Source organism: Galeopterus variegatus, unplaced genomic scaffold (assembly GCF_000696425.1).
Source record: "Galeopterus variegatus unplaced genomic scaffold, G_variegatus-3.0.2 Scaffold1619, whole genome shotgun sequence".
In the NCBI taxonomy this organism is placed as follows: Eukaryota; Metazoa; Chordata; class Mammalia; order Dermoptera; family Cynocephalidae; genus Galeopterus; species Galeopterus variegatus.
Genome location: NW_007727730.1, coordinates 6,045 through 23,819, shown reverse-complemented (window position 1 = coordinate 23,819; position 17,775 = coordinate 6,045). Strand labels below are relative to the sequence as shown.

At 54.5% G+C, this 17,775-nt stretch overlaps 1 protein-coding gene across 1 annotated transcript in view; it reads right to left on the bottom strand.

The window, feature by feature from the left end:
• Positions 1 to 1,113: 1,113 nt before the first annotated feature.
• Positions 1,114 to 17,775, bottom strand: part of TYK2 (tyrosine kinase 2) — an 18,622-nt gene continuing 1,960 nt past the window's right edge. Inside the window, exons 2-23 of the mRNA XM_008578010.1 lie at positions 15,496 to 15,619; positions 15,253 to 15,400; positions 14,730 to 14,893; positions 12,182 to 12,548; positions 11,403 to 11,606; positions 11,158 to 11,315; positions 9,580 to 9,688; positions 9,303 to 9,492; positions 9,120 to 9,223; positions 8,856 to 9,023; positions 8,665 to 8,752; positions 7,490 to 7,617; positions 6,469 to 6,604; positions 6,228 to 6,382; positions 5,323 to 5,473; positions 4,591 to 4,688; positions 4,145 to 4,337; positions 3,671 to 3,789; positions 3,232 to 3,404; positions 2,824 to 2,941; positions 1,601 to 1,711; positions 1,114 to 1,530 (exon numbers count right to left, since the gene is read on the bottom strand). Of these exons, the coding sequence (XP_008576232.1) occupies positions 1,396 to 1,530; positions 1,601 to 1,711; positions 2,824 to 2,941; positions 3,232 to 3,404; positions 3,671 to 3,789; positions 4,145 to 4,337; positions 4,591 to 4,688; positions 5,323 to 5,473; positions 6,228 to 6,382; positions 6,469 to 6,604; positions 7,490 to 7,617; positions 8,665 to 8,752; positions 8,856 to 9,023; positions 9,120 to 9,223; positions 9,303 to 9,492; positions 9,580 to 9,688; positions 11,158 to 11,315; positions 11,403 to 11,606; positions 12,182 to 12,548; positions 14,730 to 14,893; positions 15,253 to 15,400; positions 15,496 to 15,619 (3,341 nt within the window). The 3' untranslated portion in view covers positions 1,114 to 1,395. The remainder of the gene's footprint in view (positions 1,531 to 1,600; positions 1,712 to 2,823; positions 2,942 to 3,231; positions 3,405 to 3,670; positions 3,790 to 4,144; positions 4,338 to 4,590; positions 4,689 to 5,322; positions 5,474 to 6,227; positions 6,383 to 6,468; positions 6,605 to 7,489; positions 7,618 to 8,664; positions 8,753 to 8,855; positions 9,024 to 9,119; positions 9,224 to 9,302; positions 9,493 to 9,579; positions 9,689 to 11,157; positions 11,316 to 11,402; positions 11,607 to 12,181; positions 12,549 to 14,729; positions 14,894 to 15,252; positions 15,401 to 15,495; positions 15,620 to 17,775) is intronic.

Here is a 17,775-nt window from a genome sequence, read left to right as displayed (position 1 = left end):
AAAAAAAAAAAAAAAAAAAAAAAAAGAATATTGATAAGGAGGGGCCGGCCCGGTGGCGCACTGCTATAGTGCGCCGCTTGGGAAGCGCGGTGGCACTCCCGCCGAGGGTTCGGATCCCATGTGGAGACCGGTTCCCGCTCACTGGCTGAGTGCGGTGCGGGCGCAACACTGAGGGTTGCGATCCCGTTGCCGGTCCCCGGTACGGGCGTGACACCGAGGGTTGCGATCCCGTTACTGGTCAGTAAAAAAGACAAAAAGGGAAAAAAAAAAAAAAAAAGAGACATGTCACTGCCTACTCTTACATGTTTTTGAATTTCGAACCATGTCACTATTACCTATCCCCCCCAAAAGATTTTTAAATTATAAAGAACATTTAATTTTGAAAAATATTAAAAACAATTGTCATTAGTATAGTGTGGAATTGATCAGGAGAACTGCAACACGTAGTCTTTAGAAGGCTTTGATGGGGAAGGAAATTATTTAACTGACTTCCACAAATGTGTCTGACTCCATAATCTACCTCAAGTCACATCTGTGAAGTAGAAACACTTTGGCAAACATCAGGAAGACAAAAAGATTGCAGGTTTATTAAGCACTTGCTTGCATGTCTCGCTGCTAAGAATGTTACATGCACCACCTCGTCAGCTCTTTACATTTGTCCTATGAGGTAGCAAGCAAGACCCTCTCCATGGTTGAGAACTAAAGCCCAGAGAGGTGAAGCTATTTGCCTGAGGTCACACAGGAAGGAAAGGGTAAGGGCTGGCTGGTTAGCTCAGTTGGTTAGAATGTGGTGTTACAACACCAAGGTCCAGGGTTTGGATCCCTGTACCAACCAGCTACCAAAAATTTTTTTAAAAAAAGGAACAGGTGAAACTGGCTAAGTTTTATCTATGTGTTGCATGCCCCCCAGCCCTAGATACTCTGTACATTTAATAAGTAGCCATTAAGAGCCTTCTGTGTGCCAGGCAGTGGTCTAGCTGGTGGTTTAGATGTGAGGACAGTTTAGTAGGTGAATCCAGCTACTTCTGCAGTGTCTCGCTCTAGCTGCAGTCCCCAGGAGAGCAGACCCCAGCTGACCCACCTTGCTGAAGATGGGTTCCAAGGACCACAGCCTCCAGGAGAAGAAAGATGAATTTATTACCAGCTAGTGGGAATGGTGGGTTTCAAGTTTGGGAGCTGGCGGAAGACAAAAGGATGGGATTCAAGGGTCTGATTAGCCCCCTGCCCATATTGACTCCTTCAGGGTCGTGGTCAGGCTCATGGCCATGGAAAGAAAGTCAGTTCACAGAGGTGGGGTCTCCACACAGGAGTAAGGCACAGGGGGGAGGGGAAGAGGAGGCTCTCCCTGTAGGTGCTGCCTGGTCCAATCCCCCTAAGCAGAACAGCTATTGTGCTTCAGCACACGCTAAACACCGAAGGAGCCTGGCCTTGGTATTTCTCGTGGACTGTCTTGAAGATGGGTATGAGGTTCTGGAAGGTCGGGCGGAACGAGGCCTCTGTTTCCCAGCAGTTCTTCATGAGAAGATAGACCTAAGAAGGAAAAACCCAGGCTGTAGTTGCTGCTCTCTCCATGGCTTGATGGTGGGGGCAGGAGACTCACCTCATAGGGACATTTGTCAGGCTGTGGCAGCCTCTCCCCTTGATCCAGCAGCTCAATGAGTCTCGGTATGGTCATCTGCCCCTGGGTGGGGCCTATGAGCTCGATGAATTTCTATGGTAGAAACAAGAAAAGCTCTTCTCAAGAGGCAGTGAAGACTGGGTGGAGGTAGACCCCATCAGCAGTTTTTTTTGTTTTTTTTTTTTTAAAGATGACCGGTAAGGGGATCTTAACCCTTGACCTGGTGTTGTCAGCACCACGCTCTCCCAAGTGAGCTACGGGCTGGCCCTTTTTTGTTGTTTTTGTTGAAGCTGGCCGGTAAGGGGCTTTAAACCCCCAACCTTGGTGTTATCAGCACCATGCTCTAACCAAGTGAGCTAACTAGCCAGTCTTTGATTGCATGGATTCTAATCCCACCTCTACACTTCTCAGCTGTATCACTTTGGACTTATGACTTCACCTCTTTAGGCCTCAGTTTTCTCATCTGTAAAATGGGGTGATAACATTTACCACCTGATGTCACTGCGGAAGTTGGATAAACAAATATTCATAGAGTAAGTGAGTGGGTGTTTGCTATTATTACTAATTCTTATTGCAATTTGTTTTTACTTGTCCAGAATTTTTTTCTTCCTAGAAAGGCACCCTGATAGCCCTTGGACATAATCTCCCAACACAGTCTTGGCTCCTCCCCCAGACTACACCTGGCCAATCCCTGTGGCTCCTGACTACTACACAGTCATTGGCTACCAGGCGGATACATGAGCTTAGCTGGGCTAATGAGAGAAAGTCGCCACAAAATATGCTAGAAAGAGAAGGACCCGTGGTCCCCTCAGCCTTGGGGATGGGTGCCTGGAGGGCTGGGGGGCACTGTTATCACAACAGAGGGAGATCTGCTTGAAAGAGGCTACCACAGAAAACAGTAGAACTTAGAGATGGAGAAAATGGATTCCTGATGACATTTGAGAGCCCATCAAGCTGTGCCCCTGTCCCACCCCCGTGGAGTTTGCAAATAGTGGAATAAACAGTTCCTATTTTGTTGCATCTATTTGAGTGGGGTTTCTGTCACAATCAAAGCCTCTGCCACTGTACGTGGCCCATTTTACAGATCAGGACTGTGAGGCTCAGGGAGGTTAAGTGCTTTGCTAGCCTGGGGAGCTGCAATCTGAATGCATGCCTTTCTAACTCCTCTGGTAAACTCTGGCTTGGGGTACAGGCCTGGCTCTTACCGATGGGGGGCTCTGGCTGGAGTCACAGTGCGTCAGCAATTCATACAGGGTGACCCCGAAAGACCAGACGTCAGATGCGTAGTAGAACTTACACTCCTTCAGGCATTCTGGGGCATACCTGGGGGGAGGCGACACTCTGGCTTGCGGACTGGACTCAGGGTTGGGGGGGTGTCAGACTAGGCTGCATCCTTCACCTGGGACTGAAGGACATCTCTGGCCCCAGTTGGAACCCTTCCTTAAAGAAGGGTGAGGTTCTAATTGGCCAGGCTGGCCCTGCCCTTTACACCTCTAGGCCCTGCCTAGTTTCACTGGGACCAGGCCCTGTCAACTGAGACTCAGTATCGGTCTCCACCCAGCCTGCCCCAAGTGACCCTGGCACCCCCCTCAGACTGCACCACGCCTGGTCACCAGAATACGGGGCTGTCCCCATCCTCGCGCACGCAGTAGTACTCGTGGCCTTCGGGCACAGCCTTGGCTAGGCCAAAGTCCCCGATCTTGACCAGCCTGTCGTTGTCCAGCAGCACGTTGCGCGCAGCTAGGTCTCGGTGGATGTAGTGCTGAGCGTGTAGATAGGCCATGCCCTGGGGGCGGGGCAGGGCAAGTCAAGATCAGGAGCAGAGGTCTTGGCAGGGCCTGAGGAGCAGTGACCAGGACGGCTTCTAGACAGGCAGGTCAGGCCTGCGGGGACCCAGCCACAATAGCGGGCAGGATAGCAGGCGGGGTCAAGCAAAAGGAGCAGAGCCTGTTGCCAAATGGGTAAGAGCGGGGCGGGTGAGCTGCTGGGATGGGATCACTCAGGGCAGGCTAGGGAGAGCAGGTTCTGGAAGCAGGCGCGGGCCTAGCCCACCTCGCAGATCTGCTGGGCGAAAAGTAGCAGCTGGGCCAGTCCGACGCTGTGCCGGGGAAGGTAGTCTCGGAGGCTGCCCAGGGGCACGTACTCCATGACCAGCTGCACCGATTTCTCGCCTGCGGAGAAGAAGGGTGGCCCAGGGGGGCGGTAGAGGGAGGGGCCGGGGGCCACCCACCCGGAGCTCTGCAGAGACTCCTCCAAGGTGGGGAGGGAAGGCCAAGACCCGCGCACCCTATCCTGAACCCCCTCCCCAAGCGAGGGAGCTGTGGGTGGCTCCAGTCCAGCCTGGCCCCAGCAGACAGCGCCCCCTGGCGGGGAGGAGGCAGCTGGGCCCACCAGCCCTGGGGTTTACCAACCGCGTCCTCCAGTCTGGGGTTGAGAGGCTCTGATTGGTCAGGCAGGCTGGCCCCGCCCCAAGCCACGCCCACACTCTAACCCCGCCCCCATGCCTCTAGGCCCCGCCCCGCCCACCTTGGTCCTCGCAGCAGCCCTTGTACTTGACGATGTGCTCGTGGTCGAGCGTGCGCAGGATATCGATCTCCCGCCTCCAGCCGTAGCAGAGCTGGGGGCCGCTGCCCGCCTTGAGGGCTTTCACGGCCACCATCTCGCCAGTGCCGTCATTGGTCGGGTCGTAGCAGTACAAACTGACTTTGCCGAAGTGACCCTGGCCAGAGCGGGCGGAGGGTCAGCCCTACCCTCGAGTTCTCAGACGCACCTCCGGGCAGATCCGTCTGAAAAGCCCTAGGCAACACCTATGCAGTGTTGATGGGTCTTCTTGGGGCCTAGGCCCCCTTCTAATTCCCCAGGGCCTCTCTCAAAGCAGAGGGTCTTCTAGGCCAGACCACACACTTTTCCTTAATCCCCAAACCCATCCCCCACCAGGTGGGCTATTCTAGCAGCCCACGCCCCGCCCTCACCTCGCCCAGATCCCGGATCTTTTTCAAATAGCGCTTGTGGAAAACCTTGGAGTCTGACGCCGGTGAGTTCGGGTTCACGGCCAAGACATCAACGAGTTCTGGAAGAACCACAGTGGGTGAGGCCTGACCCCGGTCCCCTCCCCAGCAGGTTCACACTTGGGGGTCACAAAGCGGGCCCCTGCTTCCCCTGCATCCTATCCCAGAGGTAAGGGGACTTTTTTTTTTAAAAGATGACCGGTAAGGGGATCTCAACCCTTGACTTGGTGTTGTCAACACCACGCTCAGCCAGTGAGCAAACCGGCCATCCCTATATAGGATCCGAACCCGGGGCCTTGGTGTTATCAGCACCGCACTCTACCGAGTGAGCCACGGGCCGGCCCGTAAGGGGACTTTTTTTTTGGCAACAGCTGGAAAATTCCACTTCCTATCCAAAATGCAGAGTCTGCTGCATCAAAACTAACACCTAGCATGTTCTGAGATGGGGTGGAGGACACAAACATTTTAAGAAAGAAAAGAAAAAAACTGCGAGGGTCTAATTCGTTCAAAGAAGTTGCGCCTGTCCCCAAGCAAAATGTTAAGGAGAGCTCGGTGCAGCCAGGCGCCCTTAAGTGAATTAGAACCTGCACACACCCTGAGCCACCACACAGAGACCTTGCGTGCACCGTGCCGCATCAGCAGGGATCCCAGCCCCGGGCCCCTTCCCCAGGGTCCCAGCACTGGGATGGGGCTCACTGTGGGGCTGCAGCTGAGTGAGGTCGCGAAGAATAGTGCGGAATGATGGCCGCTGGATGGGGTCATAGGTCAAGCACTGGCTGGTGAGCGTGGCCAGCTCTGGACATGAGGGCTCGGGCAGCTGGTGCTGCTTCTGGTAGAAACGCTCTTTCTGTGGAGGAGGGGACCCATAGGAGTCAGCATACCCTAACCCCTACCCTGTTAGGCAGAGTCAAGCTCCCTGAGCAGGAGGGCTGGACCAGCCAAATGCCTGCTCTTGTCATACCCATTTCACAGATGAGACAACAGAGGTTGGGCAAAGCATAAAGGACCTGCACATGGCCACAGAGCCAGGGCTGGGCCCAGGTCCAGCTGACTCTGCCGAGCTGCAGCATGTCACTCAGTCCTTCCTGCCCTGGCTTCCACCACCTCTGCTCTCTGCCCCTCATCTCTCCACCTCCAGGGAACTCCTGTAGACTGCAGCTCCTGAATGCACCAAAGCCTTTGGGCCTTTGCACAGGCTTTGCTCTCTGCCTAGGCTGCCCTTCCTAGCCTGGCTCACTGGCATAATCCTGCACTGAGATAAAACCTCCTCTGAGAAGCCTTGCCCAACCCCTCAGCTGGGTCAGGAGTGACCTCTGGACACCCCCTCCCATCACAGCCCTGGTTGCTCTGCCTAAAACTGAAGCATGTCCCTTACTTGCTTTCTGTGCAGCAGACACTACAGATTTCCACAAGGACCTTGGAAGGTTGGAACTATGATTAACCCCAAGTGACAGACAACCTAATGGAGGTCCAGAAAGATGAAGCAGTGGATGTGAGGCCACCCCGCAGAAGGAAGGCAACTTTGGACTATGAATCTGCCCCTAGGCTCCTCCGAGGTAGAGGCCCTTAGTGGGGAGGACTCAGGAGATCCCTGGACATACCTGGGAGGGGCTGTGGCCCTGCAGGGGGACCTCCCCATTAAAGCAGATCTCCAGGAGGGTGGCACCAAAGCCCCACTTGTCAGCGGCCGTGCTCAGGCTGTTGGCCCCGCTGGGCAGGCACTCAGGGGCTATCCAGGGGATCCGCTCCACTCGCTCTGGGGGCCAAGATCAGAGGTCACCAAGGGTGGGAGGAGTACAGGAGGCCCCCTTGCCCCATGCCCAGCCCTGCTCAGGTACTCACCCTCCCTGGAGAGGGCACCCAGGCCCACGCCCGGGTCACTCAGCTTGATGAAGGGGCTAGTGCCCTCAGCCTGCCCCAGCCGCGCCAGCAGGATGTTCCGGCCACACACGTTACCATGAACCAAGTTCTTGTCCTCCTGGGGTGCAGTGGGGTGGGGAAGAGAGGGGGAGTGGCCACTGGGGAGGGGCATAGAGCCCATCCCCACACCCCCTTCCCATAGGGCCCTCAGAGGGACAGCCAATGTGAAGAAGACGATCATGGCCAATATTGGGATACCAAAATACTGTTGGCATGACCAGGCAGCACTGGGAGCTGAGTGGGTCCTTCCTTTCTCCAAGAGCTGGTAGCCAAGGCTCTTGGCATGGGACAAAAGGCCAGAGGACCCCAATGCTGTCCTCAAATGCATGCCAGGCATGTTGCTTCCCGAAGGCCTTTGCACAGGCTGTTCCCTCTGTCTGGAATGTTCTTCCCAGACGCCCTCATACCTCCCTCCTTCACTTACCTTCTTCAGTGAGGCTGTCCGCAGCCCCACCCGTTTAAAACTTCACCTCTTCCCCAAACTGTAGCAACCCCTTATCTCCACCCTGCTTTTTTCCCATAGTTCTTACTGCTTTGAAATATATTGTCTTGTACTTAATTTTTGTTCCTTGTTTGTCCCTCCCAACTAAAATGCCAGTTCCCTGACGACATGCATTTGTCTGTTTTGTTCTCTGTTGAGTCTCCAGGGTCTAGGACAGGGCCTCGCACACAGAGGTGCTCAGTAAACATGGGATGGGTAGCTGAAGGGGCTAGCTCTGGAAGCTTCAGTGACTGGACCAGGAGGGGTTGGGGGATGAACGGCAAGAGAGTGTCAGAGGAGGCCAAGGGCAAGCACGAGGGCCTTGGACCCCAGGCGGAGCAGTTACGGTGTAAGAGCAGAGGTTCATAGACCTCTGCGTGATGTGTCAAGGTCTCCCACCCCAAAGCTAAGGCCACTCTGGCCCTCCCTCATTGAATCCAGCCCCACCTACAGGCCACGTACCAGGTAGCTGAGGGCACTGGCCAGCTGCTGGGCCACTGTCACCTTCCAGGCCATAGGCAAATGGCCCCGCTGTCGCCGCAGCCACACGTCCAGGGGCCCATGTTCCACATACTCCGTCACCATGATGTCTGCAAAGACCCAGCCTCTCCAGGGGCCGCCTGCCCACCTTCCACCCTCTAGGGGGCCAGGGGGCTGGGGGGCTGGACGTGGGGAAGGTGTCATAGGTGGGGTTTGGTCTGGTCTGGGAGTGAGTTTAGGGAGAGGAGAAATGTGGGACAGGGCACAGGGTAAGGGGGGTGCAGGGTGAGGCAGAAGCAGCTGGTGGCGCATGGACCCAGGCGGGGCACAGATGAGGCTAAAGGTCAATTGACAAAGGTGATCACAGAAAGTGGAGAACCGGGGATGGGTGTAGACGAGTGGAGGTGTGGAGCTTGAGTTTGGGGTATGAGCGATGTTAGGATAATAGAGTTGGGCTGGCCGGTTAGCACAGTTGGTGAGAGCACAAAGTTAATAACACCAAGGTCAAGGGTTCAGATCCCCATACTGGCCAGATGCCAAAAAAAGAAAAAGAAAAGATGCCAGAATAGTTGGAGTTAGGGGGTCTGGGGGTTGCAGGGCTGGGGAGCAGACCAGCATTGTGGGACAGCAGGAGAGATGCATACACATATGGAACGGAGGTGCTGGTGGGTCCAGGGTGTTCCTGTATGAGGAGTTTTGAGGTCGCCACAGAGTAGGGGTAGAGGTGGTGGAGGCTCAAAGCAGGGTTGGATGCATAGGGGCTGAGGTTTGGGAGGATCGAGACAACAGGACCAGGGTCTGCCTGGGGCCATAGTGCCGATGGGGTCTGAGGGTGGATGGGGGCTGGGTTGTGGAAGATGTGTGTTGGTTGGTAAATGGAGATTGGGATGTAGTGGGAATCAGAGTGTAATTCAAGGGTCAGGGTGTAGGGGAAGGTCAAGGTGTAGTCAGGGGCTGGGATGTAAGCTGAGGATTCGTTTATATTCAGGAATTGGGATATAGGTTGAAGGTCAAGGTATAGTTCAGGTCAGGGCACAGATGAGAGTCGAGTAGTCATGGGGGGGATAGTCAGGAGTCTGTAGGTCGAGGGTCAGGGTACAACCCAGGGAGTGGGTATCGGCCTGCAAATGGGGGTGGGTGGAGCGGGGCCCACTCACTGTCAGAGCCGCGCACGCAGACGCCATGCACAAAGGCCAGGTGCACGTGGGAGACCTGGCTCATGAGGCTGGCTGTCTCATAGAAGGCCTGTGGGGACCAGGCAGGTCAGGGGGCTGCAAACCCGACCCCTCAGACCCCACCCTTGCCCCCACCCCCGCAGCCATGCCTGGAAGTCGATGTGCTCACTCACCAGGGCGATGTTGTGGTGACTGGAGTCCAGCACTTTGAGCACCACTCTCAGGTCCTGGCCAAGGCTTCTGTCAGCTTCCTCACCATCCACTTTGCCTTCCTGGGGGCCTCCCACTCGCAGGAGGCCCTTGTACACATTGGTCCGTGTGCCTTGGCCCAGGTGGGACAGCTGCGGGGACATTGTACCGAACACCGCTGGCAGCTGACCTCCCTAGAGCCCCAGCCCCATGTCCCTAGTGGCCCTGCACCTCCCCCCCCCACTCACCTGGGTGATCTCCTCCTGGCGGATGCGGTGGAAGCTGAGCTGGTTGAGGTTCAGTGGCCTGGTGCTGGCCCGAGGCCCCCGCATGACAATGAGGTTGGAGATCTCTGGGGGCAGGAGCCAAATCACTGAGGGCTGGCATGGGGGACAGATGCCACCCCCACCGTGTGGCCCCTGGCCTTGTACCTCCTGGCCGTGGCAGGCAGCAGCGGCGCAGGGAGAAGCAGTCGTCCCCGGCCCGCAGGGAGCAGCCCTGCAAGGCGGCCCGCAGCTCGTGCACGCTGGCAAAGGCCCGGCCCCAGCCCTCCAGCACGAAGGCCCCCGCCTGCTGCGTGATGGGGAACTTGCGCAGGCGCCAGCTGCATGCGCTGGGGGCCTGGGGTGGGGGACACGGGTGGGCGATGAACGGGGGTCCAGAAGGAGCATGCCCAACCCCAGCCTGGGACCCCCACCCTGGGCCCACCTGATCACGCTGGGCCACCGTGAGGATGAGGCGGTAGAGGTGGCTGGTGCTCCAGTGGATGAGAAAGAGACCCTCCTCCAGCTGCAGCTTGGCCCGCACAAATGGCTCCCTGGGGGTGGGGGGGACAAGGGGCTCTATCAGGCCAGCTAGGGCCACTGCTGGACCCAAGTCTGGCAACAATGACACACAAGACCTGCCCAGTGGGGCACACATGCAGCTGTCAGACACGGCTGCTCACATGGTGACACTGAGTCTGGACACACACACACACGGCCACTCACATGGAAACACAAGCACGCACTTGTGTATAACAACATCAGACACAGCTGCTGACTAGGGGACACACACTGAGACATAAAATAGCCATCAAATACTGGTACATACCCAGCCAATAGCCCCTCACAGGGTGACACAAGATAGACAGTCTGTCACACACCCAAAGGACAATGATCATATGTACATTTAATTACCCAGTGTTGGGGCTAGCTGGTTCCTTGGTTGGTTACAGTGTGGTGCTGATAATTACCAGTGTAACATGGGGACATGGAGGCCTTGACGTCCCACACCCAGAGGTGAAAAACATCACAAGCGCAAACCAACACTACGAAGTGTCACAGTCATACAGGCCCAGCAGCTGCACACGCAGTGGCTGCCACACAGACATGGCCTGCAGACACCTGTCCCGGTGGTGGCACACCTAGCCACATGGCAGCCACAAGCCTCATGACGATAGCCACTTCACCCTCCCCTGGTGTAGAGATGAGGCTATGAGAGGTCACACCTCTGGAGACACTCCCAGGTACAGAGTCCCAGTGTCACAGGTAGGATAAGGGACAGCCAGATACAGGGCCAGTGACCAGAGAAGCAGACAGTCACAAATCATGACCTGGCAGCATGCAGGACAGCCACACACACGTCTGCACTTGGTGACCACAGAGGTACAAACATCACATTCTTAGCCCCAGAAGTTACAACCAGAATTGTTCAGATGGTGACCCACAAATCAGCAGCACAGACACACACCTGAAGAGGTGGAAGGACCCAGTGTGCCCAAGTGGCCACTGCTGCTGCTGCAACACAGTCCCACAAAAATCACCCGTTCCGCACGAGGACAATCTCAAACAGTCACTAGAACAGTGACACAGCCTCATGACAAATGGGCAGTTATACCTCCAGACATACATGATGACGGGTCAAACACAGCACTCTTATGATGGCATGGGCAGCTCTCAAATTACACCAACCTTCCCATGAACTTTTTGAAGTCTCCTGGTGTGTGTGCATGCTCCCATGCATACACACGTGCACGTGTGTGCTCGCGCACACACACACACACACACACACACACGGGCAAACGTGTATGCACACACTAACCTGAAGACGTGGGTGCACACGTTTGCACGCACTCACACACACACACGTACGCACACAGGCACTAACATAAGCACATACTGATGCAGATGCACGCACACGCTAAGACACACACACACACATGCACGTACACACCCCTGGTCCCTGGAGCTCAGTCTCACTGGCAGCCACAGTGGCGGCCGTCCCTGTCCCCCAGCCCCCACTCACAGCAGGGGCCCGTGGATACCCTCCTGGATGCTCATCACCAGCCGCGGGGGGGCCACCTCGTGGCACAGGTAGTGGCTGGAGTCAGCCGTCAGGCGGAAATAGCCATCCACCAGCGCCACGAAGGACAGGGCTGTAGCCCGGGAGGGCAGGCTCAGCTCCTGTGGGCCAGCAGGACATGTGTCAAGCAGGCATCACAGGCCAGCACTGCCCACCCCCCTTGCCCGGCCCCCAGCCCCAGGCCCCACCAGGCACTTGTTGTCCTGCCGGTGGACGCTGACGTGGCACTCTTTCAGCACCATGTGGGTGATGTCCTGGAAGTCACAGAAGTAGGCCCATGGCGGCTCCTGTGGCCTGTCCGCTGGCTGGTCGCTTGCCTCATGTGCCTTGGCTTTCTTCCCAGATAGGGTGGCTTGAGGACTCCTGCTGGTGCCGCTGCCAGCACTGGAACCCTGGAAACCCCAGCAAGCGTGGCAGAGGATGGAGCAGGACAACGTGTGTTTATCCCTGTTGCACATTCTCCCAGGGCAGAGATGGGGGCCAGAGGGGCCAGGCACCTCCTCAGGTAGAGCAAGCGTGGCAGAGGATGGAGCAGGACAACGTGTGTTTATCCCTGTTGCACATTCTCCCAAGGCAGAGATGGGGGCCAGAGGGGCCAGGCACCTCCTCAGGTAGCCCCCCCCAGAAGTCCCAGTGTTACAGGTGGAATGGGACCCCCACCCACGAGATACGCATGTCAGAAACCAGAACCTCAGGGAGGGCAGGGAGAATTCTGGCTCACTCAACCCCTGATGCCAAGTCCCCCAATGACAGATAAAAGGATTCTCCAAAGGGGCAGACTCCAGAAATCAGGTCCCCAAGGGGTAGACAGAGAAAACTCTCCAAGAAACAGACCCCAGGGGACAGACACCCCCGGAGCCATGTGGGGAAACCACAGCCACCCTCAGGAGCCCAAGGCCAAGGATAAGAAGACAGCCCCGCCCCAGTGCTACCTGGACCCCCACAGTGGCAGAAGCATCCTGCTCACCTCTGCCTTCACTGCCCGCCACTGAATGCCACCAGTGCCTGTCACTAGCACCTCGTGGGTGGAGGGGCCCACAGCAGCCTCGGGGCTGGGGGCTGGAGGGGCCTGCCCACTGTCCCGGATGTAGCAGGGCTCCCCCTCGGCCTGGGCCCGCAGCTCCAGGTGGCACACAGGCACACGCTCTGCGCAGAAGCGGGGTGCCAGCCGCTCCAGTGTGGCCAGGTACTTGACCATGACGACCTGCTGGGAGAGGCAGCCCGGCTGGAAGGCCCGCAGGAACCTGCGGAAGACATTCTGCAGGCGCAGCCGCGTCAGCGCGTTATGCTGCTGGATCTGCTGTCGGAAGGAGCGCGGGATGCAGTCCTTGAAGCTGTGGGAACCATGTGGAGGAGCCGGTCAGGGGCCTGGGGGACACCCACCACCTGGCTGGGTGACATGGGGCAAGTGGCTTAACCTCTCTGAGCCTCAGTGGCTTCATCTAGAAAATAGGCACCCTGGGCTGGCCGGTTAGCTTAGTTGGTTAGAGCATGGTATGTGACACCGAGGTCAAGGGTTTGGATCCCCACACTGGCCAGACACCAAAAGAAAAGAAAAAGGCACCCTGTCGTGAAGGTAGAAATTAAGATATGATAAAGGGCCATCCCAGGGAAGCAGGTGGTATGGGGATCTGGGACCTCTGGAGGAGACTATGGGCTGAAATCTTCTCAGGCAACTTCCTTAAGCTTTAAAGGGCTGTTTCCTTAAAGCTTCATCTGTGAGGGCCAGCCCGGTGGCGCACTGCTACAGTGCGCCGCTTGGGAGTGCGGCGGCACTCCCGCCGAGGGTTCGGATCCCACATATAGACCGGTTCCCGCTCACTGGCTGAGCGAGGTGCGGGTGCAGCACCGAGGGTTGCGATCTGTTGCCGGACACGAAAAAAGACAAAAAGGAAAAAAAAAAAAAAGCTTCATCTGTGAAACGGGGACAAATAGCAGCCACCTGTAAGGCTGACCAAAGAGAGAGTTAAGTGAATTCTTACCTGCAATGTGCTTGGACTACTCATGGGTCCTCAATACGGACCTTGTGAATGTCAGGTGTTATGATGATGGGAGAAGTCGCTGCTGTTTGTATCATGAATTTTAAGATGACCACTAAAGAGCCCAGCTCTGGAAAGCCCCACTGCTCCTCCCCAAGTCCCACCCCCTCATTCTTCCAAATCTGTCCCCTTCTTTCCATCACCAGCCTGCACCTGACCACCAGTATGGCGGACCTAGACTGCAGGTTTCTGCACTTTGGTCTCTACTTCCCAAGCCTCTCTCCCCTATCCCTTGACCAGAGGGATCCTAAAGCTCAAAGTTCTAGCTACCTCCTGCCCCCACTTCCAAGCTTTCCAGATCTCCCCAGTGCCCTCAGGAAAAAGGCTCCCTGACAAGTGGCTGACTGACTCCTGCACCTGTGACCACATTCTGCATTAGGTCTCCCTGGAAACAGGTTTTTGCCACCTCTGTCTCTGGGCCTTTGTATATGCTGTTCCCTCTGCCTAGAATGTGTTGCCAGTGTAGTCTGCAACTGGGTAAAGTCACCTCAATTTCAGGTGTCATCAGAGCAGTCACCTCCCCTGAGAAGCACTCTCTGATCTCCAGTCTGGATAGGGTGCCTTCTCTGGGCTCCCCAGGGCCCTTGGCTTTGCTGTCACAGTTCCAGTCTTTCAGAGTGATAAAATGATAGGGATTGGCAGATATGTACTTTGAGAAGAATGGCCAGTCCTGAAAGACCCAACTCTTGTGCTGCCTCCCCCAAGCAGGGCGCTCTGATTGCCCCAGCCGTCACTGCAATGCAGTGATCCACCATGGCTCTGGTGGTGGTGGTGAGCAGAGTTGGCTCCCCAGACTCCTGCCTCCTTCCTCCCCTTGAATTCTAGTGAGTTCTCAAGGTCAGTGGGCTCTGAGGATCTGCCATGTCCCCACCTCCCTGCTCCAACCTCTTCTCACTCCCCCTGGCTCACCCTGCTCCAGCCATAGTTCTTCCAACTTCCTCAACAAACACAGGACACAGATCTCCTCTCCTGATCCTATGTCTGTGGCAGACATCACTAATCAATCACAGCATTATTTCCTATTTGATACAAGAGCCTTTGGTTCATGATCTGGCTTCAGGACCTTTGCACTGGCTGTTACCTCTGTATAGAATGGGTTCCCTCCTTCAACTCCTTGCTTGAATGTCACCTTCTCAGTGAGGAATTCCCTGACTATTTAAAATTGTAAACCCATCACCCCCTGATACTCCCTATCTCCCTTTTCTGCTTAATTTTTCCTCATTGCACTTAACACCATCTAAAATATTGTACATTTCCCTTTCATATTTGTTTACTGCCTGACTCCTTCAAGAGATGTGAGCTCCAAGAGGGTGGGGAGTTTTGTCTGCCTCATTCACTGTTGTGTCCTCGACACCTAAAACTGGTGCCAGCATGCAATAGATGCTCAATAAATGTGTTGAATGAATGAAAACATGGCAATATGCAAACTCTATTTCCCTCCCACCTACACAGTGTCCTGACCCCATTCCCAGATACCTGGTCTCCTTGGCCACCTGCTCCAGGGGGACATTGTGGCGGAGAGCAAGTTGGCAGAGGTGCAGAAAGGCCATGCCCAGGCTCTCATTCTTAAAGTGGTGGATCTCCTCTTCACTTGATAGCTCCCACAATGATGCCACATCGTTCACAAACTCATGCTTGCCCTAGGGATGGGGAATCAGCAGAGAGGGAGGCGTGAAAATGTGTTTGCTCTCCAGCTAGAAAACACTAGTTCCTTGCTTCTAGCTACCCTGGGGAGGGGAGAGACCACAATTTTCTGAAAAGGCCAAATCCACAACATACATGTCTCCTCTGTCCGATCCTGTGTCTGTGCCAGACATCACTAATCAATCACAGCACTCTTTCCCATTCAACCCAAACTGTTTTGGGTCAGGAAGCCAAAAGATTCCAGAGGGAATAAGTTAAAACCTATTAACTATATTGGACTGGGAGGGAAGTGGGGGCTCCTGAACTGACTCTAAGTCCCCCACAAATAGTACTGCCTCTCCAGCCCTGCTCATACCTGCTCAAAGAGGTACTCAAAGGAAGCTGGGTCCAGGAGTTGCACCCCATGCTCTGCCTGTTCTGAGGAAGCCTCAGACCCTGGGGGTCCACAGCGGTACACAGCCGGCTCCTGAGGATTCATGCCATGCCAGTTCCGGAAATAAAACCTTCAGGAAGAGAGGGGGAGCAGCTGGGACTTAGCACAGACTCAGACCGGCTCCAGAACAAAAGGGGACAAGCCCTCCAATGGGCCTTCACCCACCTCATGCGGAAATACAGCATCAGGCTTGGGTCTCCAGACACCTCTAAGATGTGGTTTGGGGGCAGCCACACTTGGGCCTGGGCATCAAAGAGGGCAAAGAGATTGACACAGGGTGGAGTGATACCTGGACCAGGAAGGAAAGAATGTCAGGAGTCCCATCCTCTGCTGCCATCAGCCCTGAGGACCCCCAGACCCACTGTTGCCCTTCACACACCCTCCCTGGGCCACCTCCCCTGCATACAGCGGCAGTCTCACATTGCTTGTAGGCAGAGGACAATGCAATATGTTAACCATGCTGCAGCCTCACAGGAGGACTACATTTCCCAGCATCCCTTGCAGCTAGGATGGAGGCCACTGGACTGGTTTCTGGCCAATGGGATGTGGGCAGAAGCAATGAGCACTGTTTCTGAGCCTGGAGATAAAACTTCTTGCCATTTTCCCTGTCCCAGGGATGTCAGAGGCTCCTTGTGCAAAGTTGCAAAGCTATAAGATTAAGGTGAACCATCCGACCTAAATTCAATTTTAGGTAAACCTCAATTGTCTTAAGTTAGTAAGATTTGGGGAATTGCTTGTTACTGCAGCAAAACCTACCCTAGACTGACTAATACAACTCCACAAACTGTTGGCTAAACTCCAGCAGTTATCTCCCTAAACTCCAGCCCCCCAAACACCCCCAATATCCACCCACCTCCCATGGTCTCTCCATAGACATCACAGGCCCCTTTAGATGTGCCTTGTTCCAAAAATATCTCATCCATGGTCCCCAAACCTGTCCCTCTTCTGCCCAATATAGGGATGGCCGGTTTGCTCACTGGCTGAGCGTGGTGCTGACAACACCAAGCCAAGGGTTGAGATCCCCTTACCGGTCATCTTTAAAAAAAAAAAAAAAATCGTCAGCAGTTTCCCATTATTCTCATGCTAGAGGGCAAAAACCCAAATATGGCCTGTAAAGTCCCTTTTATTCTGGTCTTGCTGTTTCTCCAGCCACACCCTGCTCCATGATCTTTCTTGATTTCTGTGCTCTAGCACCCTTATTTTGTTTAGTTACTCAAACATGTTCTGCTTCTTCTTATTTATTTTTTTATTTTTTTTTTTTTAAAAAGATGACCGGTAAGGGGATCTCAACCCTTGGCTTGGTGTTGTCAGCACCACGCTCAGCCAGTGAGCAAACCGGCCATCCCTATATAGGATCCGAACCCGTGGCCTTGGTGTTATCAGCACCGCACTCTACCAAGTGAGCCATGGGCCGGCCTCAAAAAAATCTTTTTCCTAAAATAGTTCCTTCAAAATAATTTATGATCACCTACACACCAGCCACCAGATAAATAAAACTTGACAAGTGCAATTGAAGCCCTTGCCTACATCCTTTTTCTTTCTTCTGCAAAGAGGTAACCATACTCCTAAACTAGTGTTTCTCATTGAAATATCCTCTATGATCTAGTCTTGAATGTTATCAACTGTAAATGTGTGGTATTATACTGTAGGTATCCATCTGCAATATGCTTTTTCATGCTACAATAGGTTTTAAAGTTTCATACAGGATGATATGTGTAACTTTGGTTAAATTCCTTTTTATTGGCTGCATAGTATTCCAGTGTTCAGTCATCCCACAGTTTACTTTTGCATTCTCTTGCTGAGGGACTTTGTGACAGTCTCCCATTTTTCACTACAATAAATAAGGCAGCTCTGAACATTCTCATGTGTGTCTCCTGGAACACATGAGCTAAGTTTTAGGTGGATATCCAGGAGTGGAACTATATGGCTCCAGAGAATATACATTTTGACTATGTTAGGTGATGTCACATTGCTTTCCAAAGTCACCCCACAAAGGTAGGATACCTCCCTTGTGAGATGACTTTCTAAAGAACCATTCATATTTCACTCTCTGGCTTAAACCTTCCATGGCTCTCCCGTTACCCTCTGAGAAAGTCCAACCCCCTAAGCACTGAATAACCACAACCCGGCTTCTGCCTGTTACACTCTGGTTTCAATTCTTACTTCCCCTTCCAAACTCTCAAAATTGATATCACAGGCACCCTGAAGGTCTTTTGCTTCCTCAAACAGATCGAGCTCTCTGGGCCGTCTATTCATGCTGTTTCCTCAGCCAGGTGTGTTTCACATCACCCAGCAAATCCATCTGCGTCCTTTAAGAATCAGCCATTGGGCTGGCGGGTTAGTGCAGCTGGTTAGAAGGTGATGTTATTGGGCCGGCCCGGTGGCGCACTGCTACAGTGCGCCGCTTGGGAAGCACGGTGGCGCTCCCGCCAAGGGTTCGGATCC